We start from the raw sequence: 27,911 nt of genomic DNA on the forward strand, positions 1-27,911 counted from the left end.
CTGTTGCATCAGTATAATCTGCTTTAACTGGAGTTATGTTTTTATGTTTTTAATATGTATTGGACAAGCTTCCTTGAAAGAAAGGCACAGACTTGTAATGCATGTGGATCCACACGGTGGCGCTGAAATCCCTCTGACACCTGCTGAACGAGTGTGTGCAGGGCTGAGCGCAACTGGGGAACTTGGAAGCTCAGTAAATCTCACAGCAAATCCCTTTAGCCGCGAGTTGACATGGCTTGACCGATCTCTGCGGGGAAATGCAACAGGTGGAAGAGTCGAGGCAATGAACAGTGGATCGCCGTAAGTGTTTTTCTTACACTTTCAGACAGACACCGAAGTCTACACGGTGCACTGTACCGGGGGCAGGTACATTTATCAGCGGTCACTGTGAACATATATGAGCCCTTCTCCGTGTGTGTTTGCTTCTGTTACTCAGCTCTGTTTAGCGTCCCAGGCTAGCTGCTGTGTGTGTACTTGAAGGTGCCTGTGGGAGTCGGACAGGGAAACAACTGCACACTTTTTCACACGGTTAGTTCACTGCTATGTATAATAAAGCGTCTACTTAACCTTGTTATGTCTTTGTTTTGCAAGCAGCTCGGAGCTGGGTGTGAATGTGAATATATGTAAAGATAAGCAGGAGTCAGTTGCTTGTTTATAAATAGAGACATTGTATTTCACGCAGTGGAAAAAACAATGGAAATGGATGCGTTCAGGTGTAATTCGGGGAAATAAGATGTTTTTCTTATGTGAGACACAACACAGCTGGTTTTACTTGTGTCCATTCATTCGTGTACCGCAGGTCAAGTGGCACCATGGATGACAACAGCTTCAATGACTCCAATGTAAAGGTCGCTGTTCGTGTGCGGCCAATGAACAGGAGAGGTGAGTGTAATGTCAGAGAAACACACTGATGAGATGGGTCATGCAGCAACTCATGATGTAAGTTTTTCACGAGCTCTGCACACCTCTGCAGAGGCTCTTATCCACTCTGCAGTATAACTTATCTGGCTCTGTGTTTGGGTTTGTGAGGCCGTGACTAATTTGTAGTTTTCGACAAACAACAGAGGCTTCATTCCTGTGTTTTACACAGTGAGTTTTCCCCCATCGTGCTCTGAAAAGGACTATTTTGCTCCTGTTTGGAAAAGTTTTGGCAGGAGTGCTGTGGGAGTGGAAATGGAAAAATGTCGGAGTGACACTGACATCACATCCTGACAAAAAAAATGGTCATACGGGAACGCGTGTAGTGCACTGTCACTGCTCTAAATACCTCGAACAACAGCTGAGGCGGACTGAGGTGTCAGCTGACAGACTTTTGTGTTACTGAACAGCAATAACCGCCTTGAACTGACCTTTAATTTCATACGATATATCACCTTTCCAACTCTGTTTCCTCACAGTTTTTTAAAACTGAGAATACACCTTTCACAATTACACGTCAGGCTGCAGAAACTTTTGTCACATGCGCCCTAATTCTCTGATTAGGAATTTCCAGTACTGCCCACGCCTTTAAAACCCTCAGCTAAAGGTAAGAATGAGGAAGAGAAGGCGTGACCTTGCTTTTCCTTACTGTCTGCTCAGGGAGTAGTAAACTGGTCATAATGTTTGCACAGGCGAGTCCTGGATGAATCATCATCATTAAAACTGTTTCCTGCCTCACCACGTTGGCCATGTTTGTGTCACGATCACGAGGAACTGGTGCACACACAGTTTATGCCACCTGTTATTCTGCAGTGAGAGAAATGTCAGCGATTACTCTGAGAAGATATGATGACCAATGAATACATGCTGTTTAAGCTATTTAAACGTATATTACAATGATTAGAGAACCCTTTAGCAAGACAAATAGTTTTCACATCTTATTTTTTTTAGGTCCAAATATTACTACACTGCATCCAGTTTACCTGCAGTCTGGGATTGCTGGACGAAATATGTTTGTTAAATTTTATCATTAAAATTGGATTATTTTTCTCTTTTTTTTCTGTTTCAATCCAGAAAAGAACCTAAAAACAAAATGTGTGGTGGAGATGGAGGGGAACCAGACAGTTCTGCATCCAGCCATCACCAACTTGAACAAAGGGGATCCCCGGTAAGACGCAGAGCTTCACATGCTACTTTATCACGTTGTCATCGGTGCAGTGCAAAACCATTCAGTCTTTGAGTCAGTTAGCAGTTTTTTCTCCTGCTTCCACCATTACAGATGTTAATCTTCCTTTGGTCCTGGGCTACTCACAGTGAGTCAGACTCAAGTCAGGATTGTGACTTAGAAACAGTAGCTTGACAAAATGAAGACTAATAATAGTCATCCTGCCTTACAGGAGGTGCCAACACTTGTTTTAACATTTTTAATGATTACTGTTGCCAACTTTCTGTAGAGTTTGGACATACAGCCTCCCTGGAAGTGGACCCTATCAAAGTTTTGCCCCATTCAAGTGTGTTCACATACAGTATTTACAGTATAGGAGTTGCTTCAATTTATTTCCCTCAGGATTACTGGAAAAAGTGTTTGTACAGACTCCAACCAGCCGGTCTAGTTATCACCCAGTTGCTTGGAAGAAGCTCAGATCTAAGCCTCACCCCACCCGGCCTCCTTCTATTACTCCTTTCCATTCCTTCTCCTCCCTCTCTGTTCTTCCTGCATCGTTCCTCTCTTTACAAAGGGTGTGTCTGTTCCAGCTCATTCCTGCTCAGGTAGTCAATCCATGATTTAAGGGAATAAAAACAAAGGAGAGGAGGACAGTATCAGGATTCAGAATTGAAGTTTGAATTTATATTTCCAGTCAGTGTGGAAATTTGCCTTTGGTTTAATCTCATGATACTCAGAACTCACATCAGCACAGTGCATCAAAATAGGAACTAAATTATAGATGTTGTGGGTACAAAGTGTGCATTGATTGAACTAAACTGCAAATGTGCCACTAGGCATGTGTTGCATGCCTCCTTATGTGTTTGCTGTTAATAAAGCAGTCCAGCCCTCCTCTGTCTTCCTGTAGCAGTCAGCCAGGCAGTGAATCAGAACAGTGCAGGTAGATGCTCCCCTGAGGTTTTGGCCCCTTCTCAGGTTACCCTGTTCAGTAAATATGTCTTAGGGCAATCCCCTGCACACTCGAGAGTATGAATCCTTGTCTTTGTGGAGAGAGATAGTCTTATATTTCATAATTTTCCTATGCATTTTTTTTTCTTTTTGTTTCAGCGTATCCGTGTGTGTCTTTTCTGCCCTGACACGCTTCAGCTGCAGCTTCAGGTGTTTCTCCTTTGGGGCTCAGTGTGAACAGGTTTAACAGGCTTAGTGCAACACAGATGAGCACTTCCATGATCTCAGAGCAGCACAGGGGTCATATAAAAGCAGAAAATGGAAGAAGTAAACTGATTTTGAGCAATTGTTGAGCAAATATTTTACGTGGGGAGCATCGGTTTGTGTATCAAGGCGTTGTTGAATAGTTTCCCAGTAGACTATAGTCTGTTATAAGCATCTGTGCAATCTGTGTAACAGAAAAGCTTTGTTTGTTGGGGGGGGTGAGTCACTGGCCAACCAATAAGGTTTTTGCTTAGTCAGCTCACTGCCTGACAGGTTTAACTGATTTGCAGCTTGAGCCTCAGGGGGTGTTAATATATTATGGCACCCCTGGTACCTGCAACCAGGAATGCAGTGGGGGCTGTCAGACCCTCGAGGTGGTAGAGATTAATGAAGCCTTGTTGCTGCTTTTATAAATTGGAAGCCCACCAATAGTTTAGCAAGCCTTAAAACAGTTATGGTAAAACCGTATTTTCATGGATCCCATTTTACTGCACATGTTGCAAACAGACCCTGAACTGTTGCAAGAATGTTTATCGGCCCCTGCAGAGTAATGTTTAGAAAATGAAACCAAAATTGTGTGCCTTCTCTTATCTGGGCTTGGCTTTGATAAGAACCCCACTTTGAAGAGTTTTTTTTTTTTTTTTCTTAATCTGCTTGTAGCATCGCAAATGTTTGTTTATTTCATATCCTGACTTTGGGAACTGCTATGTACAGTAACTGTAATATCCACCCAAAGGGGATGTGCATTATCAAACTGCTGAAATCTGGGATAGTTTAGTTTTGTAGGCCTGTGTGTTGTTGGTCATGGGCTTGCTGACCTACCTTCCTCCTCCCTCTCTTTTAGTGACTCCTTGGAGCTGTGAGCCTCTGCCAGTTATCTCAGGAATGTCCTTGCTAGTCCAGGAGAGGACAGGACTTAATGTTGCTCTTTCATGCACCAGCCAAGCCTCACATAGGGAGGCCTTGTTTCATAACAACCCCCCCCCCCCCCGTGTGTGTGGCCATGACTAAATTTGCAGCCTTTTTTTTTTAAGCCCATACATACTGATATTTCTGCCAGAGTGAGGACTGTGTGTTTTGAGTTATGTATGGTATCATGCTTCAGATGGGGCTTCCCAGGAGACTGGGCACCTATGGTTAAGGATGATTTATTTTAACCTAACCAAAACACAACTCACACACACACACACACTTTTTGGGTAGGCCATCCCAAATAGATTTCTCAAAGAGATTAGGTATTTTGTACTTTTTTTTTTAATCTGTGGAAATGTGATTGAATATACAGACTGCTTAAAAACCCATTATTTAACAAACTTAACAAACGTGAAATTGTTAGTTAGCAAGGGGTTAGTATTGACTGCAGTTTCCATCTTCACACCCCCCCCACCAAGTGGGTGGCCACCACATGTAAATTCTCAACTTGTGGGAAACATAGCAACCAAGGAAATTTGTAATTAGTTTTCTCTTGTGAAGCAGTATTTGTCTTTCTTCTCTCTGGTTTTCAGCTTCTTTCTTTGGAGCAGCCTTCTAATACCACACAGTGGTCTGATGTCCTTGCCCAAGGGGAGTGTTGGACTCTGAACTGGCATCACCCTGAATGCTTGACAGCCTCTGCAATCCTTTGGCTGAAGTGCAACTTTCAGAAAAAGAATTCATGTAATGAGCAGAAAAGAGGGCGGTTAACAACTAAATGCAGACTTAAAGCTGATTTTCTGATGGAAACAACTGACAACACATCACCAATTTATATACCAAACTTGTAAGCAAATAGTTGGACAACATCATCATTCATTTGGAGTTGTGTTACTGGACACCTGACAAATGTAAGGTGGCCAGAAGCACAGCACCACACAACAGCTAAGTTAGCTTGTGTACATAAGGTTGACAGCCATGATAGTGGTGAGAGTAAACCAGAGCAGTTCAGCTGTGGGCTGGAAAACTGAAACAGTGAGCTAAACCACTAAACCGCTCCGTAGAAATGAGGGGAACTGCAGAGTTTCACATTCAAGTGGTCATGTGATCCATTGTTGATATAGAAACATTGATTTTAGCTACTTTAAACATTTTTATCAGAGCACTGTGAACAGGTCTGATTTGGTCTGTGCTGCATAAAGAATGTACAGTTTGTTCATCTAATCTGATGCAAGTCCTCAGTCTCACTTTCCTAGCTTTGAAGGGCACTACTAGGATCAATATGTAACTAATATAATCATAAAACCACATAATATAATATTCCATGTTTTAAACTGAATTTAAACCTTCAGCTTAAACTAGATTAGACTCTGAACCCGCTCTGGTACCAAGTGCTACATGTGAGGGACAACACCATGGAGCTGCACTGAGGCATAGAACATGTCTGATAATTAAATTTGACGTTTGCGTGCTGGAATGTGACGATCTGTTTGCTGACTGATGCATGGCACACTATTGTCATCTGCTCTGGGATGAACCTGAAATGCAGTGACTGTGTCGTGAAGTCCTCCGGTAAGAATGCAGAGCTTTAGACTCGGCCTGTGTCTCCGTGGCACAGACTCTGAGGCTCTTAGTGCTGCTGAAGGTCACATTCCCCACTTGATTCGCAATGAACCAAAGAGGATTAGTCACCTTGACAGATTTTTAAGCTTCACTACGATTAAAACACGTTTGACACATTATCCTTGAAACTCTCCCTCCTTACCCCACTGACTTTGACCCGGAGCTGGGTCAGACTTTGTGCTAGCACTGCTGTTCCTGCACTGTTGTGTTGTTTGTCTGTGCTGTTCTGAACTGGAACAGAACAACGAGTGCACATCAAGGATCTGCTTAGAAACAGCAAGTCACAGCACTGACTGTCATTCATTCATTTTAGTGAGTCAGTCCTCAACCAGTGAGACATGTGGTACGTGAGCAGGCTGAAACAATGTTAAAGGACAACCATGAGACATGGAGTATTTCAGCTGAGCATGGACTGATTTTGAGGTGATGGGGTCCTGGGTGTTGACATGTAAAAGGACCCACCCCCCCCTATAGTCACAGCAGCCTGCTTACATTAAACAAAAGTACAAACAGATACCTGATTGGACGTTGTGGACAGACTGGTAAACAGTTCAACCAGTTTTTCTCCTCTTCATTTGCTTAATTTAATTCATTGTGAGAAGATGCCTAAAGGCAGGTAGCTATTAAGTATTTCACAAGAAACCATCCCCAACATCTTGGACTGTAGGAAATCGAAATGGACATTTTACAATTTACTAAGCTGTTCATCAAAATAATGATTAGAGAAAATAATTGTCATTTTTACGGATAATGGAAATAATTTTCAGCTGCAGCCCCACAGTATATCAGAGCCCTGTTACTCGCTAAAATTAGCTTGTGACCTCACAGGTTAGAGAGCCAGTCTTATGACTGAAAGGTCAGTGATTGGAGACTCCCCAGACTGGCTGGGAAAATGTTGGTGAGGAAAAAATAAAGAATTAAAATGCTCTCTCTGCCGTCAACAAGTGCTACCTGCACCGCTTCCAGCTGTGAATGTGTGGAACTTTGTAAAAGTGAAGTGAGTTGAGTGAGTTTTTGCTGAATCGGGACTCAGCTCACTTTATTTGAACGCTCAGCAAAATTTCCTTTGCTTTGTTCAGATTCTTGAAAAGTGCATCTCAGCTGGACCAGAATGTCAGATGAATAAACATTGTTAGTGTTGCGAGTGTTGCCATGTGATAAATATTTTCACTCGGTCTTGTGCTGGTAAGGCCGCTCGCTATCTTTCCTCTGGTGTGTAAATCCTCAAACCTGTGATAGAGTCACAGTGAAGTTTGAAATAGTTGAATTTGTTGATGTTCGTGTTCATTTTAACACAATTTATTTATTTATTTTTTTCTCTCCTCTGTCCTCAGGAATCAGCCAAAGGTAAGTGTTAAATTAAGCTTTGATTTAGATTAATAATTAGTGGTTTTATGTGTAAATACAGACTCTTCAATCGTGTTTCTCCTCAGGTTTTTGCCTATGATTACTGTTTCTGGTCCATGGATGAATCTCAGAAAGACAAGTTTGCAGGTTAGTACGTTTCCACAGTGGCACTGTGTTTCAGATTCTACTTGATGTGGTGCTCTCTGTTTTTAGCTCATGTGTAACTTTGCCGCTTGGTGAGTCATTTCTCAAACTTATCTCCTGAGAGAAGGCTTCCTGATATTCCGAACTATTTATGGGATCGAAGAAAGGGACTGAGGGGAGCGCAGGACGAAGAGTTAGACATAGTTTACCCTTCTTGATTTGTTCTCTGGTCCTCTATATTGTAATGGGGCAGAACAGAACAGTTGCCAGGGGCTTTGCTAACTTTGTGAATCTGAATAAAATGCCCACCATGTCCGTTCTGAGCCTTGACTTTTGTCATGTACACAGAGTGAATGAGCAGTAAACCATGTACTTATCTGTGAAGAACCCCAGAGAAGTGGTTTTGTTTTCCATAAATCTTTCTTTCTCTTCAGCCTCTCCTCCATTCTTTGTCACTAAAAGTTATGCTCTGATTATAGTTTCTGACCTCAGCCTGTAACAGTCTGTGCTTTGAGATATTAACGTGTTTGTTTTGTGGTTTTGGTGCAGGTCAGGATGTAGTATTCCAGTGCCTTGGGGAGAGTCTGCTGGACAACGCCTTCATGGGCTACAACGCCTGCATCTTTGCTTATGGACAGACAGGTAACACTTAACGTGCAGACATCAGAATTATGGGCCCTCTGTGATAAACGTGACCTATAATAGAAGCACCGTGTTACTGTTCTACCTGCAGAGTATGAAGTGTTCAGTAAGGGTGTAATCTGCCCAGTTATCAGCGGTGATGTGCAAGGTAAATCTTTTCAAAATAAGACTGAGCATTCTGATGAATAAAACTCAGTGAGCAGTTTATTAGGTACACCTAGCTAAACCTAAAGCAGTAGAGAAGGTTATAAATCGAGCTCTTGTTGAAACTGTTTTAGACGGGTTGATTCAGCTGCGTGTTGGAGGTCGTGGTTTGTGGTGTAGTTGAATTTTGGTTCATCATACTAAAAGGTATTTCGTTCATGTATAAACGAGGGTAGACTAATAAACCAGCAGCTGAATGTATAGTGTGACTTTTCTCTGTTGTAAGCTGACATTTGCCTCTGAGACATCTGCTGACTTAACAGACCTTTCTCATAGCGAGCCTTTCGATAAATAACATGAACACTGGCTGCATTCCATTTAGGTGAGCCAGCTAAAGGGCCGTACTATTGTGCTCATTGGCATAGCTTGCTGGAACATTATGTATGCAGTGGGAAAGGTCTGGGAATTCACAAGCTTTTAAATCCTAATAGAGCATTAATTAGCGCTTTATTGGAGGCAGGTGCTCTGAAAAGGTCGACAAGGTATGGTGACCTTTTCAGGTGCCTTATTCAAATTTAAACCATTTCCAGTGTGGGCAAGGTCTTTTCTTGCAGAATAAAAAGTCAAAACCTTTTCAGCTCAGTTACACTTCTTATATCCTAATTTTGGGTGCGTTTACAATGAATGCACAATGATGTCGCTTGAGATTTAACCAAAAATAGAACCGATCAAGACTTTGCCAGTGACAGTGCCCGCAACTTTGGTTTGCTCTCATTGATAGACCTTTCAGGTGTGAGCACGCGTGCATAATATTAGGATCCTAAATCTGAAGCAGCTAAATGGAATTCAGCCATCAGTCACTTATCATTTAGACGTGTGCCTTTCCGACTCTGACATGTGAAACTGTCCTCTGTGAAAGGGCCTGCTATTATCTGTCATTTTAACCTAATCATTTCCCCCTCTGAGGAGTTTATTCATGATTTAATAACACATGCAGAAATGGCCATGAGCAGCACAGTATGGGGTTTGCACTCGGCTCACTGTTGTGAGTATAACATCCTGGCTATGTGATGACAGCATCTGTATCTACATGTCACAAAACAAACCAAAAAAACCCAGAGAATAAACTTGTGTTTTTGGACTCTGTACTGACTTTGCTCCCCCCGCCCAACCCACACAATTCAACACAACAGGAAGACTATTGTCTTTATTTATTTATTTTTTACAAGTGCAAATAAGAGCAGGTTCTTTATTTCATAACACTGACAAACAAAAGCTTAACAAACTAACAGACAAAGAGACTTGATGCCTCTGTCTGATTGTCCCTGCCTCTGTGTGCACAGCTCTGCTCTTTGTGTTGCCTTTGCCTAATGACACCATTATGAAATGTTTCCATAAGCACTTCATTCCTTTCTAATGAAGATGCTATCACATTTTCTTTGATATTACTGGAGATTTTCTACTTATTTTTCTACTTATTTTTGGCATATTTGACTCTCTGGTCCACTTTTTGAGCCCACTGTATTTTTCCCAAAACAGCAGATCTCAGATCAGATCTAATGTTTTGCTGTGAATGTGTTTTGGACGCTATGAACCCTGCCAGAAACATACATCATATTTTAACATAGTATTTACTGTAATTATGTCTTCTTGATAAATTCATCTTCAGTCATCTCGAAAATTATAAACATTGCGTCATGGCTGCCATTTTACATGCAGTAAGAAAAAGAGAATGTACTTAGCACCTAATTATGTAGGGACAGAGTGTCTCCTGCTACCTGATCAGTCATAATGAGGTGCACCTGTCCTGGGGATGAAGTGCTGAAAAGCTCCTGTTCCAGCATCAGAGGGGAGAGGCTTTCAGCATGGGGGCTGTTGGTCTTCATTCCTCTCAGCCTGAGAGTTTATATTTGGTGGTGTTGTGTTCTGACTGTCTTTTGTAGTCTTGATTTAAAGGTGTTTTCTGTAGTTGATTTGATTCAGGGGTGGAATTTTGTACATCCGCCGAAGGGCCGCCCAAGCGTGGGGCGTAACAGTAATCATGTAATACTCATGTAATCATGTAATAGTACTCGTGGCTATCTCTGTTTTTCCCAGAAAGTTTCCCTTTCCCAGGAAGAGGGGGGTTCCAGACCCCTCTGTCCATCCTGTCCCTCCCATAATTTCTGCACATGCCTGGAACAGACCAAGATCTCTCACACTTGTATTTCCTGACTCTCTGTCTCAACAAGCTGTTTAATTAGCTTTTTTTAAAAGGGGTGTTTAATTTTGTGCCACTAACTCTTCTCTTTCAACTCATGAATCTTTGCCTCTCAGACACTTATTTTTCCATCTGGTTTTGGAGTGTTAATTTATTTCTTATTGAATTTGCATAAAAGCTTCAGAAGTGCTGTGGCGCATCTGTTTATTTATAATCATGCATTCAGATTTTTTCCTAGACTTATTAGTAGTACTCTCCAGACCTATATTAAATTATAATATTTTTTTTTTTTTTATCTCACTTGCTTCCATAGCTCCACCATGACTTTGTCTTTTGAAAACTGTGGAAATAGTGTCCCACTTCCTTAAAAAAAAAATGAAGATTTCTTGGTTTTTGTTTTTGTTTTTTTTTTGCTTGATATTTGGAGTTATAAACAGTAACTGTGTGTCTCCAGGCTCTGGGAAGTCGTACACCATGATGGGCTCCGCGGAGCAGCCTGGTCTGATCCCTCGGCTCTGCAGCTCTTTGTTCAGCAGGACGGTGCAGGAGGCTCGTGAGGGAGAAAGCTTCACTGTGGAGGTCTCCTACATGGAGATTTACAACGAGAAGGTCAGAGACCTGCTCGACCCCAAAGGGTGAGGACGTTGTTTTTTTTTGTGCGCGTGTGTAGTTGACTATAAAACAAAGAGTCAGTCATGTATTTTATTTACCTGCATATAAAATCTGTGGATGATGAAGTGATAGTAAATCCATCTCCTGCTTGCAGTGTCATTCATCTGTCTTTTCAGCAGTACGAGCCATTATGTTTTGATCTGTTGTACAGGCCTGTGAGTCTTTTCCTCGTCGTATTAAACAGCTTTAAATCTTGATTTGAAAATGTGTTGTTTGATTTGCTTATTCAGGGACGGAGGAGCACAGATTCATTTTTGTAACTGAGTTAAACTGAAGTTTAAAGAATTTATAATGGTCTTCTTCTCTCTGCAGAAGTCGACAGGCTCTGAGAGTGAGAGAACACAAAGTTTTGGGGCCTTATGTTGACGGCCTGTCCCGCCTGGCTGTGGCCAGCTACAAGGTACTGCAGGGTTTTCTTGCAAAGCATTTTCGGAACTATATCTAATTCCTGCTCTGTTTTCTTTTGCTTCCATCACACTGGGTTGCCAAAGGAGAAAAAGTATTTATAGACGTGTTTGTTTGTGTTGCTTCTGTCGGCGACAGGACATTGAATCTCTGATGTCAGAGGGAAATAAATCTCGCACAGTGGCGGCCACAAACATGAACGAAGAGAGCAGCAGATCACATGCTGTGTTCAACATCATCCTCACACACACACTCATGGACCTACAGTCTGGGGTAAGAAGCGCACACTGGCTCAATGGCAAAACATTTGGTTTACTGTTATGATTTAATGGTGCCAATCTTTTGTGAATAAAGATGAGTAAATAAGTTTGTTGTAGTCTCCATTTATGCTCTCTGTGCTCAACTGGATACTATCCTTTTGTGGCTTCTGAGTGATTTGGTTTTTATGAAGGTGACCTTTATTACAATAATAGGTTACATTTTGCCAGTGAGTCAGCACTACCACAGCAGTGCTCCAAACACGGAAAGATAAACTGCTAATTGGTCATCAATGAATAACCAATATTGCAGCTGGCCTTTGATGAGGTTTTACTACAACTAGACAGGAACACATGGACTGAGAGGTTGTACGAGTATGTTATAACGTGACCAATCGTGCGTGTGTCTGTGTGTGGTTGCTTCAGACAAGTGGAGAGAAAGTGAGCAAGCTGAGTCTGGTGGACCTGGCAGGCAGTGAGCGGGCAGCCAAGACTGGAGCAGCAGGGGAACGATTGAAAGAAGGCAGCAACATCAATAAGTAAGTCAGCAGAAAATAAACAAACACCACTACAATGAAGACTCATGACCCCTGAGTGTTACTCAGCTTTTACTTTCTGGACCTAAATTAAGCCCCCCCCCCCGTGTCCCTTTCTCCAGGTCTCTCAGCACTCTGGGTTTGGTTATCTCGGCCTTGGCTGACCAGGGAGCAGGGACGAACAAGAGCAAGTTTGTTCCATACAGAGACTCTGTGCTCACCTGGCTGCTGAAGGTACACAGAGAAAGTATCACACCTTGTTAATGTAGTTTTCTGTGCATCTGCAGTTTGTTGTTGTTGTCCCAGTAATCAATTTCCTATTTTCCTCATTACCTTCACAATATTTTCCAAATTGGATGGTATTCAAATATTTAAGGAATTAAAGGTCCTCTTTTCAGATTACAGTAACCAGTCCCTGCACTTCATGCACATGTTAATACACAACAGGATGTAGTGCTACGTGGATTTTTTTTTTTAAACTAAAGAAACTGGACTTTGAGTGATTCATTATGTGCTGTGCTTTTTGTTATTTTGCCCATACATTTTCAAGCCTCTGCTGGTTATTATTTTCATTAGCTCTGCTCAGTTGGAAAAAGGCTCATTTTGCCAGCGTTAAGTTTTTAATTTGGGGTTTCTAAATTAGTCTTTAATTTGGCTCCAGATAGCATGATAATAGTGTTAAATGTTGCTTTCTAAAACCCTGAACGCCCCCAAACTCAGTGTGCTCACAAATCATACGCTTTACAGATAATTAGTAATTGTTTCTCTAAATCAAACCAGTGGATTTTCTATCTGTGACATGTTTGACATGGTCAGACTTTTGGGTTGATCACTGAGGTTAAAGCTGTGTTTATACCTGCAGGACAGCCTGGGAGGGAACAGCCGCACAGCTATGGTCGCCACCATCAGCCCAGCAGCGGACAATTACGACGAGACGCTCTCTACCCTGCGTTACGCCGACAGGGCAAAGAACATCATCAACCACGCCGTGGTCAACGAAGACCCCAACGCCAGGATCATCCGAGAGCTGCGAGACGAAGTGGAGAAGCTGAAGGAGCAGCTCACAGAGGCTGAGGTTCACAACACTTTAGTTTGGTTCAGCCTGGACATGTATGGTGAAGATTGAATATTATGTCTAAGACAGTAATGTGAGTGTAATGCAGTGTCTGTCACTCTCAGTCTATGAAGGCTCCAGAGCTGAAGGAACGGCTGGAGGAATCTGAGAAACTGATCCAAGAAATGACAGTGACCTGGGAGGAGAAACTCAGGAAGACTGAGGCCGTCGCACAGGTAAGGCACACACAAACGTCACACACAAGTTCATTCTTGTTATACTTAAACAGAACTTTATTAACTTTTATTTTCCACTCAAATGCAGCATATTCATCTAATCAAACTGAGGAGATAAACAAAAAATGTGATGTGTTTTCTGCTAATTCTTTATTCCCTCTTCATGTAAGATGACTTCAGCTTGAACTCAGTTCATTCAGAGTTGTATTCACTGGAGGTCTTGGCCTTCCTTTATACCCCCGTTTTTCTTTCATCTGCCACAGAATAGAATCAGTAACTATTGAGTTCCTGTAGTAAATATGGAACATGTGTTTCCTTTAGGAGCGTCAGAGGCAGCTGGAGAGCCTGGGAATTTCTCTGCAGTCTTCTGGAATCAGGGTGGTGGATGACAGGTGTTTCCTCGTCAACCTTAACGCTGACCCTGCTCTCAACGAGCTGCTGGTCTACTACCTGAAGGTACTGGGCACACACACATATATATATATACAGCCCAGTGCTCTTTACACAGATACAGACATGCACACATTCTTTCTGCTGAAAGTGTCAGTCTTCTCCGTGACCTTCTCCGTCTCTGTGTCTCACGTCCAGGAGCACACGCGCGTGGGCTCAGCCAATTCACAGGACATCCAGTTGTGCGGGATGGCCATCCAGACTGAGCACAGCGTCATCGACATCACCGAAAACAACTGTGTGGTGCTCACTCCTCACCGCAACGCTCGGTACGTGGTCAACCGTGGTCACACAGACCGTAACGTCACACACAGCACCGGTATTTTGCTTTCTCAGTTTTTAACAGATATGATACACATGTCACATGTTCCACTCAGCACTGAGAAAAGCTCACAGTGGTGAACACTAGGTGGTGAAATTACTTCATTTAGCAGCAGCAGGGCTCTTAAAGGATGATCTCAGAAACTTTCGAGGAGTTCATAGAGTTATATGAAATATTAACAATGGCTCAAATGACTTTATGTAATATGAAAGAGGTCATAGAATTTTACATCAGTTGGGAGGACAGGCAAATGTTTTTTTGTCTTAATTCTGATAAGCTACCTGAGTTTTGGTACAGACAACTAAAGGATATTTGCTTTGAAGAGAAATGCCACTGAAAGAAGCCAAAAGAACAAGGAGGTTAAGTGTGCAATGTACAATGTATATAGTAGAATTTGTTATTTGAAATGGTGTGTCTCATGTTGTTGTTTCCCCTGTGTAGAACATGTGTGAATGGGGCTACAGTTACTAGTCCAACCCAGCTTCATCATGGTGACAGAATTCTGTGGGGTAACAACCACTACTTCAGGTCGGTTTCACCTGCACAGTGTTTGAATCTGTGTAGTGTTTTATTTCTCACACAAACTTGTTTTTCACGGCACGTGGTAACACACTCTTCATTGTGTCTCTTCCTATTTTGCACTGTACGGCTCTTCCTCTTTCTCTTGCTGACTCTTCCTCACATACGTCGTTACACAAACACCACCTACTCGTGCACTCGCACAGAATCAGCTTGCCCAGGCATATGGCCCACGCAGGGGGTGAGGATGAGGAGGGCGGCTCTGCGATGAAGACATGTTTGAGCACCGACCGGCTGGGTGAACTCGATGCGTTCAGCGACGTGTCGAGCGAGCGGAGCTTCAGTTACGAGTCGGCCCAGGCCGAGGTCATGATAAAAGGCATGGGCAGCAATGGTGAGTCAGGCTGGGAACAATGGACAAGGTGGACTCCTTTAAGAAAACTGTTTTTTTTTTTTTTTTTTTTTTAATACGTTACAGTAAAACACAAGCTGATGTGTTTCAGCCAAGGAGCTTCCTCAGAGCACTGTTTTTTGTTTTTTTTTTAGGTCAGTTGTGGTTAATGAAGTGACAGTGCATACACAGTTGCATGTCTTGTTTTGTAAGATGGGACATGACAAGGAAGAATGGTTGTTATGAGCTATAAAAATGTGTCCACACAGAAGACATTCCTTCTTCTGTCATTTTTATTCTTTTTTATTTATTATTCTAGTCTATTTTGGACAGATTGTTCATCTGTGCATATGTAGACTAGTCATGGACAGTGGAGCTCTGTGGCACAGAGGAATAAAATATTGGTGCTTGGTAATAGAATGGATTCAGTGTTTTGTTTGGTCATTTTTTGACATGAAGAAATGGAGAATAGCTTTGTCTTTTAGTTTAACCAGGCCAGTTTTTACAGCTTTATCAAAAGCATAGGATGTCCATCAAGTTACTCCAAACAGCTTGTTCAGTGTAATCCAAATATTTAGAGCCCAGATGATTCCAATGTGGGCTCCAGAAGTTCAATATTTAGCCTGTAAATCCTCTATATCTTCCACAATATTCTGGTTTGAGTAAAGAATGCAGTGCCTTATCAGAGGACAGCGCTTGCCAATTTGGAGATAATGAGGTAAATATTGGACTTCTGGATCCACAGCGAGCGCAGTCCTGCGGACGAGTTTCAGCTTTTTTTGGGGTGAGAAACAATGACAGTCTTTTCATTTCGGGATGATCAGCGCTTTCAGCCTTCCCATCCTTCTCAGTGAAGCTGTTAAACAGCCCCTAGACATGAACACAGAAAGCTTGGTCGTGCTTTTAAACCAGAGATGCTCATTTTCACTTGATAAAAATAAGAACTTCACAGTTACTCTTCCTCTCTCCATCCATCCATCCATCCATCCATCCCCTGGCTCCTCCTCCTCCTCAGACCCCTTACAGTCGGTGTTACAGACCCTGGAGAGGCAGCACGAGGAGGAGAAGCGATGTGCCCTGGAGCGGCAGAGGCAGATGTACGAACAGGAGCTGCAGCAGCTCCGTCAGAGACTCACCCCTGAGAAATCCTCCCACCTCCTCGACGCGTCAGGTCTTCCGGTCAGTGCAGCTGCTGCAGCGTCACCTGCATCCCACAAACGTATGCGGCGGTGGAGTGAGGACAGGTGAGACAGTCACAGCTTGGTACCTTTACCACGCTGAGCAGTTTAGTCTTTGAAAGAGAAACGGATATATATCAGGACACTTTGTAAAACTCGCATTGTCGTCTGTTTGTGGTGCAGGGAGGCGATGATGACTCGCGGCCTGCGGCGCCTGAGGGAGCAGATAGTTCGGGCCAACCTGCAGGCTCGGGAGGCCAGCTTCATCGCAGAAGAGCTGAACAAGAGAACAGAGTACCTGGTCACTCTTCAGATACCTGCCGCTAACCTGGACGCCAACAGAAAGGTAGAGAGGTGTATTCATGAGTGTGTCAGAGTTTAGGAGAGGGAAAGAAATACTTCATACATTTTCCTCTCCCTCTCTCTCTCTCTCCATAGCGTGACGTGGTGCTGAGCGAGCCGGCCATCCAGGTCCGTCGTAAAGGTAAAGGGAAGCAGATCTGGGCTCTGGAGAAGATGGAGAACAGGCTGGTGGACATGAGGGAACTCTACCAGGAGTGGAAGGACTTCGATGAAGACAACCCTGTGAGAACCTGCTTGACTCACAGATAAATGAACTGTATAATTAACCTGTAGACGTTTGACTGTTTTTCACCTCTGCAGATATACAGAGGTGTCTGTTTATATGTGTCAAAATGTCTCTGCTGGCTTCCGTCAGTCCCGTCTCACATCCCCGACTCATTCATTAGGTTCTCACCGTTCTTAATTCCCTGCTTTTTTCCTCATCCAGGCGATGCGGTCCTATTTCAAACGTGCCAACCCGTTCTTTGACGAGCAGGAGAACCACAGTCTGATCGGTGTGGCCAACGTTTTCCTGGCCTGCCTGTTCTACGACGTCAAGCTGCAGTATGCAGTGCCCATCATCAACCAGAAAGGAGAGGTAGGAGTCTCCTGTGTGCAGAGGAGAGGCTGCTGTTTAACACACAGGCACATTTCACTTAAACTCACCTCTTCCTCTGAATCACATAGCGCTACAGATAACAGTTTATTTTTATTGACACTTTATTGTAGAGAGTGTTTAGATGATAAATTAAAGTTGCACTAGTCAATATTTTGTATTGACAAAGGAATAAATGAGTGTGTAATGTGAAAGTTGTCACTCGTGTCTTTCAGCTCACAGTCAGCTCGCAGGTTTATTGTTGTGGTTTAGTCTCAGCTAAACCAGCCTCGCCAGCCACAACAGGAAGCTGTTTTCAGAGATAAACCTCGTGTTCACCAAATACGCAGTCCCAAACAGCACTTAGAAAAAGTTAGCATTCAGCTGGTGAAAATAGTGGAGCTTGAAGCAGCTTAGCCAGATTCATCCCTCAGGAGTTCAGAACAGAGAGTGAATATTGGACTTATATTCATAAGGTGTCCACTGACACGACTCCACATGGATGATAATGTTGCCCTATGTCTGCGGGTCAACTTACAAGGTGACATGTCTGTGTTGTGTTTATAGGTTGTTCCACCCGCCTCCAGTGTGACAAAAATGAGTTAATGCAGGTTTTTATAGAAAATTTAAGTACAGAGATTGTGAAGAAAACAGAGTTAGAAATGTCCCAAACATCTATTAATGTAGGTTTAAGCTCATGAAATGTGAAAAGTAACAACAAATGCCCAAAGATGTTTTAAAACGACTTATAAAAAAGGAGAAAAGAAAGCGTTTACATTCTGTAAAGCTGTAATCAGCCAAAGCATAGCACATTTTCTGCTTGATATATCTGGAATGATTAGATTTTCAAAAGTAGAAGGAGTTTTCTGTCTGACTGACTAATCAAATTAACCAAACATGTCAGTGGTAATCAGCAATTTAGTGATGTGACCCAGAAATCTTTTTAATGAAGTGTTTTTTTTGACTACATTTTTTTTTACTTTGATTATGTGGCCTACAGTATGACAGTGACATCTGTCTGTCTTTAGCTATAATATGCCTCAGTGACCAAGAAATATTGAATTCAGAAACAAAACTAAACCCTAGAACAGACAAAAGAAAGACAGATATGCTGGCTTCCTGCCAAAACGACTAATAGGAATCCGACTCCAGCCATGTGTGTTTGTCTCTGTGTGTGCGTGCGTGCGTGTCAGGTGGCGGGTCGGCTGCACGTGGAGGTGTGGCGGGGTACAGAGGGCTCTGGGGACGAGGGTCCAGGCGAGTCTGACCCTCAGTCGAGCAACACTGACAGAGATCCACAGGAGCGTAAACTGGACTGTGTGGTGAGAACATGGACATGTATCTTCATGAACTCGTCAGATTAACATGCAATCTAGTTATAAATGAGTTAAATCCAGGAAAAGGTTCAGGAAAACCTCACTTGATGATCATATATTCCCTCTCACTGACATATAAATCTTTATCTTACGTTCAGTATAAGTGAGTGTAACTTCAGTTTAAGGTGTCGCCTGTGGGAAAATAGTTTCAGCTTAATAATGGATCTTGCAGGCAGTGAGATTTCCTCGCTCACTGTGCTGTGAAATGTGCCATGTTTAATTAACTCTGGGTCAACTTTATATCATGATTACCTGTTGCTTCTGTTTTCACACGATGAAATGAAATAAAAACAAAGTCCTGACTTGGCTATGAAGTCTTATATTACATATTGACCTAAGGCACTTTTATAAATTCTTACTTGAGCGAGCCAAACAGAATGTTTTACAGACACCTGCCAGTACACTTCCAAAGCAACCGTGTAAGCCACTTAATACTGTAAAATCCTGTTTACAGCTGAGGTTCTGGTTTGAAGCCTGTCCAAAAAAAACTGTCAGCTTGGACTCTGAGATTCAAATCAACAGGAAAAAATGATTTTTGTGTAATTGAGTGTATTTCCTCCTTTTCTCTCTCTCTCTCTCTCTCTCTCTCAGGTGAAAGTCCTCCAGGCCACTGGTCTTCCTCAGCACCTGTCCAACTTTGTCTTCTGCCAGTACCACTTCTGGGGGCAGGAGGAACCTGTGTTCATCGTTCCAGAGGTGGTGCCGTCCAGCTCATCATCTGCCACTCGAGACCCTCAGTGCACTGTGGTCTTCGACCATGCCAAGGTAAGCCCTCTTCATGGTCAGCCACAATAAAGGAAGTGATAAAAAAAAAAAAGAGAGAGGCAATGCAGAGACAGTTGTCATATTTATATCTTTGCAGGAGCTGTCTGTGCCGGTGTCAGATGACTTTGTGGAGTTTTTGGCAGAGGGGGCTCTGGCCATTGGAGTGTACGGTCACAAACAGTCCAACCACCGCAGAAACCTGGCGCTGTGGGACCTGGGAGTAATTCAAGCCAAGACCAGATCCCTCAGAGAGAGGTGGAGCATCACGAACGCTCATCAGAATCCATCCAAAAGCAAACACATACACACAGTTGTTACCTGGACAAGAAGTATTAAAAGTCCACTAACTATACCTTAAGGATAAGGAGGGGAAAAAGAAGCATTTATACACAAGTGGTACAGTGTGATTACATCCTGGATGTTTGTGATGCACGGATAACGTGTATTTCTCCTTATTCAGTGCTGATATTCTACCATGTCTAAAACCTCAAATGTGTATAAACTAAAAGAAGCATTGTATGCCTTTATTAGATAGTGATGGTAGAGATCACAGGAAATGAGAAGGAGAAAGATGCAACAAAGGTCCCCAGCTGGACTGGAGCTGGAGATGTTGCTGTTCATGGTCCACGTCTTAATCCCCAAACCACAGGGGAGCCAGTTAATCTCACTTTAGATAAATTTAGTCAGGTGTTACCTCTCAGCGTGTTGATGCTTAAGTGTTAACATACCGTAAAGCGGTGTTGTGTTTCCTGGTTATACCTGCAGGTGGAGTGAGGTGACTCGTCGACTGGAGTTGTGGGTGCAGCTGATGGAGCTGAATGAGGCCGGAGAGTTCAGAGCAGTGGAGGTTCTTCCTGCCAGAGACATACGCACTGGAGGAATCTTCCAGCTTAGACAGGTATCGTGGATCTTTAAAAATCATGTTTACAAACTACATATACATGTGTATATATATATATATATATATATATGTCTCAAATATAGTTTATAGTCAAACTATAATAACCTCATTATGCAGAATGATACTAGCCAATCAGGTTCGGTCTGACGTCACTGTTTTAACTGGTGATTGGTTACGTGTGAGCTCCAGCAACAGGAAGCTGACTGCAGTTCACCTGATAGCCACTGGTGTCATTGATAACAAGGGTTTTGTGAATGTGACATGTAGTACCTTTAATGTAAGTAAGGGTATATCTGTGCCTTCAGGGTCAGTCCCATCGGGTCCAGGTGGAGGTGCGGTCAGTGCCTGACTCGGGCACCATGCCTCTCATCACTGCCTCCATCCTCTCTGTGTCCATCGGAGACGTCAAGGTCCGCCAGACGCGTCTCTCCCGAGGCAGCGAATCACAATGGGTGAGGAGGGAAAAAGGTTGTTATGTTGATATTAGCCAGAAATGTATTAGATGAGGAATTTTATTTCAGTAAATCACTTACAGCTTTGGTTTTAATGCCTGCTTGTGTGTGAGAGGATGATGTTGATTTTTCGTGTACATACGACCTTTTCTCAGACTCCCCCTCTGTGTCTTAAATAGCAGAGTTTATATCAAAGGTTTTGGACTGTGACAGTTTCTCTTTCAATTTAAATTTCAGGGTGGAGATGAAGAGATGGACAGCTATCACGTAAGTAGATGACCAGTAAAAAAAAACCAACAACATATGGGTCATAGTTTGCTCATAAAATGGCAAGTGCTGAACTTTTCAAGTGTTTCTCTTGTGTGAACTGTCAAATCCAAACTTCTAGAGCTGATGTGAGTGTGTGTCTCTGTGGTGTGTGTCTGTGTGCATGTGTGTGTGTGTGCGTGTGTAGGAGATAGACCTGGAGAGGATGAGGGAACAGTGGCTGGTCACACTCACTCAGAGGCAGGAGTATCTGGACCAGCAGCTACAGAAGATAGTTTCCAAACCAGGTACAACACAGTCAGCCTGAAAAAAGGCTAGTCAGTATTTTTATTCAGCACAAGCGCAGCTTTTCCTGATTCCTTTGTTATAACTAACGGGCAGTGATTTACAGTTCAAGTCAGTGTGAAACTTTTCACTTGTAAAAAACTAATCTAAATAAATCCCTTGGTTTTTCAGTTACATTTTGTGTGGAATCATTAATTTAGACAACAGGACTCAGCACAGTTCCATTTAAATACATCTGAATAGACAATGATAATGAACCATCACCCAGCTCTACTATAGATTAATTAATATTCTGTGTTTTATAGAGTGTCACATTTACCTGTTTTATTGCTTATATGTAACACCTAATTGCATTCAAAGGACCCTCATGATCAGAGGAAGGTGCATTCATTTTTTTTTTAAGTATTAATTTCTGTGTGTTTTTTTATTTCTTCACCACTGTGTGTGTGTGCTGTAGATAAGTCAGAGGACGATGTTGAAAGGGAGTCCCAGCTGCTGGAGCTTCGTCTGACTCTCACAGAGGAACGAAACGCTGTCCTGGTGCCATCAGCTGGCAGCGGGATCCCCGGGGCACCAGCAGAAAGGTGCGTCTCACTAAAGGAAAACTGTGATTATTTCACCAATAATTAGTTTTATTCTCCAGGAAGATCCAAGGTGTAAAAAAAAAAAAAAAAAAAAAAAAAAAGCTGATATTAAATGCTTTCCGTGGCTCGAGCACAGCTATTCTGTAACTGTGACACACAGGATAAGCAGACGGAGCTGTCTGCCCCTCTTTATCACAGTGTAACGATGGTGCTGTTCCTCCACAGGGTTCCTGTCCCTGGAATGGAAACACACATTCCTGTCCTGTTCCTGGATCTCAGTGGTATGTTGTTCTCACTGTCTCTTGTGGACCTAACTCAGCAAAATCCTCTGTTTTTATAACTAACAAAGTCACTTGTTTCATATCTGTCTCTTCCCTCCAGCTGACGATTTCCAGTCCAGTCTTTCGGCCCCGTTGGCCGGGGGCCTGGACGCGTTGCTCAGTGGGGAGGATGAGGATGACTTCTTTGACCTTCATATTGTTAAACATTATGATCCAGAGGTAAGGAGGCTGTGAAGCAGAGGGTGTAGGATGGACGGAGGAGGATGGAGGGAGTTCTTAAGCCATTAATTTCCCATCCTTAATGTGGTCCAGGTGAAAGCGGAGGCTTCCTGGGACTCGACAGTCCACGCGTGCCCCCAGCTGAGTCGCGTGGCGTCGGCTGACCAGAGGGTGTATTTGACAGTCCGCACGGTGGTTCAGCTGAGCCACCCGGCCCACATGCAGCTGGTCCTCAGGAAACGCATCTGCGTCAGTGTCATCGGGAAACAGGTGGGTGACCCCAAGGCATGATGGGTAGGAGGTGACACAATGATGTGTTTGCTTTCTCCCTTTCATAATCACACGCCATGGGACAATGTTGTTGTCCATTTGTGTGGCAGGGTTTTGCCCAGAGTCTGCTGAAGAGGATGTCTCAGCGCAGCACCATCCCAGGCTGTGGAGTCACGTTCGAAATCGTCTCTAACATCCCAGGGGTAAGAGCCGCACCATGATGCTGTTGTTAGAAAGATCCAGTACCCTGGCCCTTACAGTCTGTATACATCCTGTCCCCCCTTTCGTAGGACATCCATGGTCCAGAGGACAGGGAGATGTTGGCCAGGCTAGCTGCCAGCGCTGAGGGCGACCAGTCAGCTGACAGTGAGGCGGCCATAGAGAAATACCTCCGTAGCGTCCTGGCTGTGGAGAACATCCTCACGCTGGACCGTCTCAGACAGGTCAGGACATACACTTGATGAACACCTGAGATGTTTTTGATGAATCATATCTGTATTCACCATCATTTACCTCAGTCAGAATAACTAAATGTCTGACAAGTCGCTTATTCTGTGTTCCCTTCATTGATATTCCTCTGGAGCACGAACACATGAAATCCTCATTGTCTTTTCCACTCATTTTCATGCAGTTTGGAAAATGTCATCCAGACCCAGAACTGGAACATTTCCTTTCATTCCTGCCAAAAGAAAAAAAAGAAACAAATGGAGATAATACAAAGCATCTGAATAAAAACACAAAGTGACAGTCTGTCCATAAATCACATACTTAAAAATCCTCACAAACACATTTGAATGTGTGTGTGTGTGTGTGTGTGTGTGTGTGTGTGTGTGTGTGTGTGTGTGTGTGTGTGTGTGTGTGTGTGTGTGTAGGAGGTGGCTGTGAGGGAACAGCTGGCAGTCAGAGGGAAACCTCCCAAACGCTGCCTGAGCTCTCCAAACATCAACCAGGTACGAGAACTCAAGCCTGTTTTCACATAAGGAGACTGTGACCTGTTCACAGGTAGTGATACTGTTCTCAGGTAGTGATACTGATGTGATATTGATGAACTCGGCCAGTTCTGTGGACAGAGAGATGACCAAACAAGCTGACGTGTGATCAGACAGAAACCAAAAGCAGCAAATGGGTTCAGTTCAGTGAAAGTCAGTGAAAACCAACAACAGGATATAAACTGTCTGTCCTTTCAGACCTCTGTGCATCATGGAGCTGCTTGGTCTTTGAATAGTTCTCACACTTAAGAGAGCTCCTTCCTGTGCTTTTAAGCTGTCTCACTGCTGTTAAGCTGTCTCACTGCTGTTAAGCTGTCTCACTGCTGTTAAACTGTCTCACTAACACGTTGGCTCTAACCCTCTAACCAGCTGTCAGCCAGCAGTCTGGATCTCTGCTCCTCCTCCCATCAGCCCAGTCACTTCTATGTAAGACACATATCATGTCTACTAATCTTCTCATTAATATCTGTGTATGTTCTATTTCCTACAGTGTTACACTGGATTTTTTCTGTTTTTATGCCATTTCTTTTTACTCATTTGCAAAAATAAATCCATAATATAGAAAAAAATACTGACATATGAAAGCATTTTATGCTCCTGTTGGCCAACAGAGACGTGCTTAAGCTGTTTATCACAACAGACTCGAGGGCGACTGTAAATGTAAGGGAGGTTTTGTGTGTCTGTATATGGACAGACAGGTGGTTGATAAAGTTAGCTAAAATGACTGGCTAACAGGTTGAAGTAAAAAGCTAAAAAATTAAAAAAGCAGTTGAGAGATTTAACTGAAAGAATTGACAAAACGACAAAAAATGTAATGTATATAAATGGCTGAAGTAGATAAATGAAAGACATGGATAATTAGTTGTGATAACAGCTGTGGGATGTTGATCAGTGTTGTTGCAATTCCTTCTACAACCAGTAGAGGCTGCTAAATGTCACATCACTGAAATGCTCCTTTCAGCCGTGTGTGTGTGTCTGTGTGTGTGTGTGCGTGTGTCTGTGTGTCTTTCATCCCTCCTGTATGTGCAGAGCTGGAAGAGCCACCAGGACCTTTCTGTGGTTCCTCCTCCACCCAGACGCACATTGCCCAGTTCCCTGTCCCAGAACCTGAGCCCAGAAACAGGTACGACTGATAAACATCGATTGGATTCTCTCTTTGGCTTTGAATCGTCATCTTTCCCTTTTTGCTGCCTTTGATGTCACTGGCTGTATTTTGATGCTTTAGCCTGTGGCCAACTATATCTGTCCTTTTGCTCTGAATTTTAATTGGGCGCCTGTTTTCTTCTCTGCTAACACATTTCTCAATCCGTTTCCTCCCCACCTCAAAAACTTTGCCTTTTTCTTCTTTCCTTCTTCCCTCTGCCCTTGTTTTTTTTTTCCCACTTCTGCTCCTGCAACCTCTCGTCTTTTCCCCGTCCTCTCTATCAGCGCATTCAGGCTTTGCTGCGTCTTATCTCCCTCCAGTGAAGGCCGTGCCCAAGCTGCTGAAGTCACTGCTTCCTGGTGGGAAGGAAGATAGTAGAGACCAGACAGCTGTCCATCAGCAGGTACACTCATCCAGTCAGCTCACCGTGCTCTGGGTTTATGCTCGTATTCTGCTCGCTGTCTTATCAGGGATTTAAAGTTTATATGCATCACTGCAGCCTGAATCTAAATGTCCCCGCGCACTCATCAGCAGCTAGTCCTATTTCTCCCGTTGCCATGGAAACAGAGCTTCTGTAGATGGAAACACAAATAATAAACAGATAAAGTGCGTAAATGCCTCTGTGCCCAAGATAAGTGGTTTTCAGAAGTTTGCAAAAAAAAAAAGCAGAGATGAAAAAGTTCATCATAATAAAAAGGAATACAAAAAGTGTGGAGCTCATATCACGTTTTTAAGGTTTGGAGGGAAGAAGCTATTCTTTTTTTGAAGTACACCATTATACAGTGACTCCATTCCCTGCACACTTTAACATGTTGTAGATTTAATTTCCAAAATATTATATATAAACATCCAAAACTGAAATTTCTCATATTCAAAGATATTCAGACCTTTAATACTTTTGTACAGAAAACACTTTAAATGTGACATTAATCCACTTAAAATGAAAGTACTCCACATTTTATGTTAAGAATAAACTTGTCTGTTATTCTGAGTCATGACGTTACATTTGTCCAATCAGAGCCAGGTCGCTCGAGTTCTCGGGTTGAGAATGAAATTATCAGCTCTTACAGTACAAATGTGGTCGGTGTCTTCCGGGTGATTGACGTTCTGTATAATGTTTGTGACTCCATAAACACCCCCCCCCCCCCCACTGAGACCGGAGCACGCTGTGTGTAGAGGAGGGTTAATTAGGAGCAGGTGAACCTCGTTGTCCCGACTCGTTGCCTCCCCCATCCTCCTCCCTCTCGCTCCTTCAACACCTCCTCATCCACTGATCTACAATCATGTGCCATCGAGACTCGGGAGTCTGCAGCTTTTTTTTTTTCCCCCCACTGCAGCCGAACACTACAGCATCTGATTTGACTGATTAGCACCTTGAGCCGCAGAGGGAAGCTAATCAGGGAAATCATGTGCCGTGGTGTTTGGTTGGAATGGAAACACGCCGGGCCTTGTCGGCGCATTGTTTGAGGTCATCGCCCTAATTGGTGCTCTTTCCTCCCCGCCTGCCACAGATGTTTGCAAAGGTCATTAGAAAAAGAAAAGCCTCGAGTGTTGCATTATTGTGTGCGTGAGCTGGATGAGTGATTGATCGTAGGCCCTGATCTCATAAACTGGATGGAAAACAATCAGTTCAGTGGTCAGATTTATCCCACTCAGAAAGGTCTTAACATGTCTGGTGACATTAATGAACTGCAGCTTAAATGTGTAACACTGTATTAAGGCTGGATGCTGCTGTGTATTAGCTGCTGCTATGTAAAAAAAAAAAAGTGTTATAGTAAACAGTTACACAATAACACATCTTGTCTACAGCAGACATGTAGACTTGAAGTCAAGACTTCCTGACTTCCCTACAGTGTGTCACACTCCCACTGCCTGAAGCCCACTGGATCCTACTGAAGACGCAAATCTTAAAAAAAAAAAAAAAAAAAAAAAAAGGTCATAAATGTATTGCTTCGTATTTTGAAAGGGTTCAGTTTGGCAGCTTGGTATTGTACTTTTCAGCAAAACAGGAATTACTAAACAGGAAGTAAAAAGTGGATTCACTGGGGACTATTTTCTATTTGGTGCTCTACTGAGTATTTCTGGCTCCAGGATATGTAGCACCTGTGTTTATGGTTAATGAAGGAGTGTGTCACCCTGTGCCACAGTCTGGCTCAGTGATGTGATTTTAATTATTCATGCGTCGGTTAGTTTTGTCAGACGTCCTTGTTCATTCTAATGTGTCGTGTTGACCTACAGGTCCACTGTCCTGAGCCAGAGACGGTTAGGATAGATGTGTTTGACCTGCTGTCTGATGGTGGACCTGTGGTTCATGTACGTTCGTGTTCTGCTCAGAACAAAAACCAAACCAAAAAAACAACATGATGCGAATCAAAACAGTTAATTTTGATAAGCAGACTGTGGAGAATGAAGTGTCAAAGAATCGTCCTGATTAATAATCTATGACAATTGTCCTCATTTGTTAAAAATCTTAAAATATCTAAAGATGTTTGGGTTTTTTTTTTCTGTTTCACTCTTCAAAAGCAAATCACACAACATTTAATCAGCTGACAGATCATATTGAGTGTTAAAGAGGTAACTTGAATACTGAATAGGGATAAATGATAATGGGCGCAATTATAATTAGGTTGCAATTATCCTGATTGTTTTACCAGTTTATGGTGATTATCTGTCTGAGTGATCTGATGAACAAATATTTTTATTACACTTTCTGCATCTCATGTCAACATCTCCACTGCTGATTACTCAAATAAACGAAATATTTTATTCCTTTTTAATACATTATTTTTACCAAATGGATTGTTTGTAATTACCATGCGAGTATGAGTATGAGAATGTCTTAGGTATGAACATGAGTATGATGTTCAGCCTGCAGCCAATCTTCCCCCACTTGCTCTATTTCTGTTTTACTGTCACACTCGAGCCTGAGATTTATAATTCCCTCACAGCAGCTAATCATCGCCTCGCGCTCACTGTATAATGACCAGGTTTCGGGGAAATCCACAGGCTCATATTAACATCTAATCTCCAGGTTGAACCTCGCCGAAAACGATACCCGACTCGCTCCTGATTATGTCTTGAAATCTGCTCGACGGCCTCTCGGTGCAAATGTAC

The 27,911-nt window shown here is 42.9% G+C and overlaps 1 protein-coding gene across 7 annotated transcripts in view; it reads left to right on the forward strand.

Annotated features, from left to right (window-relative positions):
* Window positions 1-97: 97 nt before the first annotated feature.
* Window positions 98-27,911, forward strand: part of LOC121199367 (kinesin-like protein KIF13B) — a 30,808-nt gene continuing 2,994 nt past the window's right edge. The window contains exons 1-39 of one of the 7 annotated variants that reach the window (XM_041063977.1): window positions 193-300; window positions 437-528; window positions 800-882; window positions 1,993-2,086; window positions 7,165-7,177; window positions 7,264-7,324; window positions 7,871-7,963; window positions 10,762-10,942; window positions 11,292-11,379; window positions 11,523-11,657; window positions 12,068-12,180; window positions 12,300-12,411; window positions 13,040-13,252; window positions 13,357-13,467; window positions 13,789-13,923; window positions 14,056-14,186; window positions 14,681-14,767; window positions 14,965-15,152; window positions 16,165-16,393; window positions 16,511-16,673; window positions 16,766-16,912; window positions 17,118-17,267; window positions 18,458-18,586; window positions 19,232-19,405; window positions 19,503-19,660; window positions 20,171-20,303; window positions 20,612-20,758; window positions 20,996-21,025; window positions 21,213-21,312; window positions 21,768-21,894; window positions 22,120-22,175; window positions 22,276-22,394; window positions 22,488-22,664; window positions 22,775-22,867; window positions 22,955-23,107; window positions 23,537-23,614; window positions 24,023-24,079; window positions 24,683-24,776; window positions 25,082-25,200. In XM_041063977.1, coding sequence (XP_040919911.1) covers window positions 813-882; window positions 1,993-2,086; window positions 7,165-7,177; window positions 7,264-7,324; window positions 7,871-7,963; window positions 10,762-10,942; window positions 11,292-11,379; window positions 11,523-11,657; window positions 12,068-12,180; window positions 12,300-12,411; window positions 13,040-13,252; window positions 13,357-13,467; window positions 13,789-13,923; window positions 14,056-14,186; window positions 14,681-14,767; window positions 14,965-15,152; window positions 16,165-16,393; window positions 16,511-16,673; window positions 16,766-16,912; window positions 17,118-17,267; window positions 18,458-18,586; window positions 19,232-19,405; window positions 19,503-19,660; window positions 20,171-20,303; window positions 20,612-20,758; window positions 20,996-21,025; window positions 21,213-21,312; window positions 21,768-21,894; window positions 22,120-22,175; window positions 22,276-22,394; window positions 22,488-22,664; window positions 22,775-22,867; window positions 22,955-23,107; window positions 23,537-23,614; window positions 24,023-24,079; window positions 24,683-24,776; window positions 25,082-25,200 — 4,458 coding nt within the window. In that variant the 5' untranslated portion in view covers window positions 193-300; window positions 437-528; window positions 800-812. Of the gene's footprint in view, window positions 301-436; window positions 529-799; window positions 883-1,992; window positions 2,087-4,567; window positions 4,952-7,164; window positions 7,178-7,263; window positions 7,325-7,870; window positions 7,964-10,761; window positions 10,943-11,291; window positions 11,380-11,522; window positions 11,658-12,067; window positions 12,181-12,299; window positions 12,412-13,039; window positions 13,253-13,356; window positions 13,468-13,788; window positions 13,924-14,055; window positions 14,187-14,680; window positions 14,768-14,964; window positions 15,153-16,164; window positions 16,394-16,510; window positions 16,674-16,765; window positions 16,913-17,117; window positions 17,268-18,457; window positions 18,587-19,231; window positions 19,406-19,502; window positions 19,661-20,170; window positions 20,304-20,611; window positions 20,759-20,995; window positions 21,026-21,212; window positions 21,313-21,767; window positions 21,895-22,119; window positions 22,176-22,275; window positions 22,395-22,487; window positions 22,665-22,774; window positions 22,868-22,954; window positions 23,108-23,536; window positions 23,615-24,022; window positions 24,080-24,682; window positions 24,777-25,081; window positions 25,201-27,911 lie in introns of those variants that run through there. The other 6 variants (XM_041063975.1, XM_041063973.1, XM_041063974.1 and 3 more) reach the window with 6 other exon arrangements.

The sequence above is a fragment of the Toxotes jaculatrix genome, chromosome 19 (genome assembly GCF_017976425.1).
Source record: "Toxotes jaculatrix isolate fToxJac2 chromosome 19, fToxJac2.pri, whole genome shotgun sequence".
Classification (NCBI taxonomy): Eukaryota; Metazoa; Chordata; class Actinopteri; family Toxotidae; genus Toxotes; species Toxotes jaculatrix.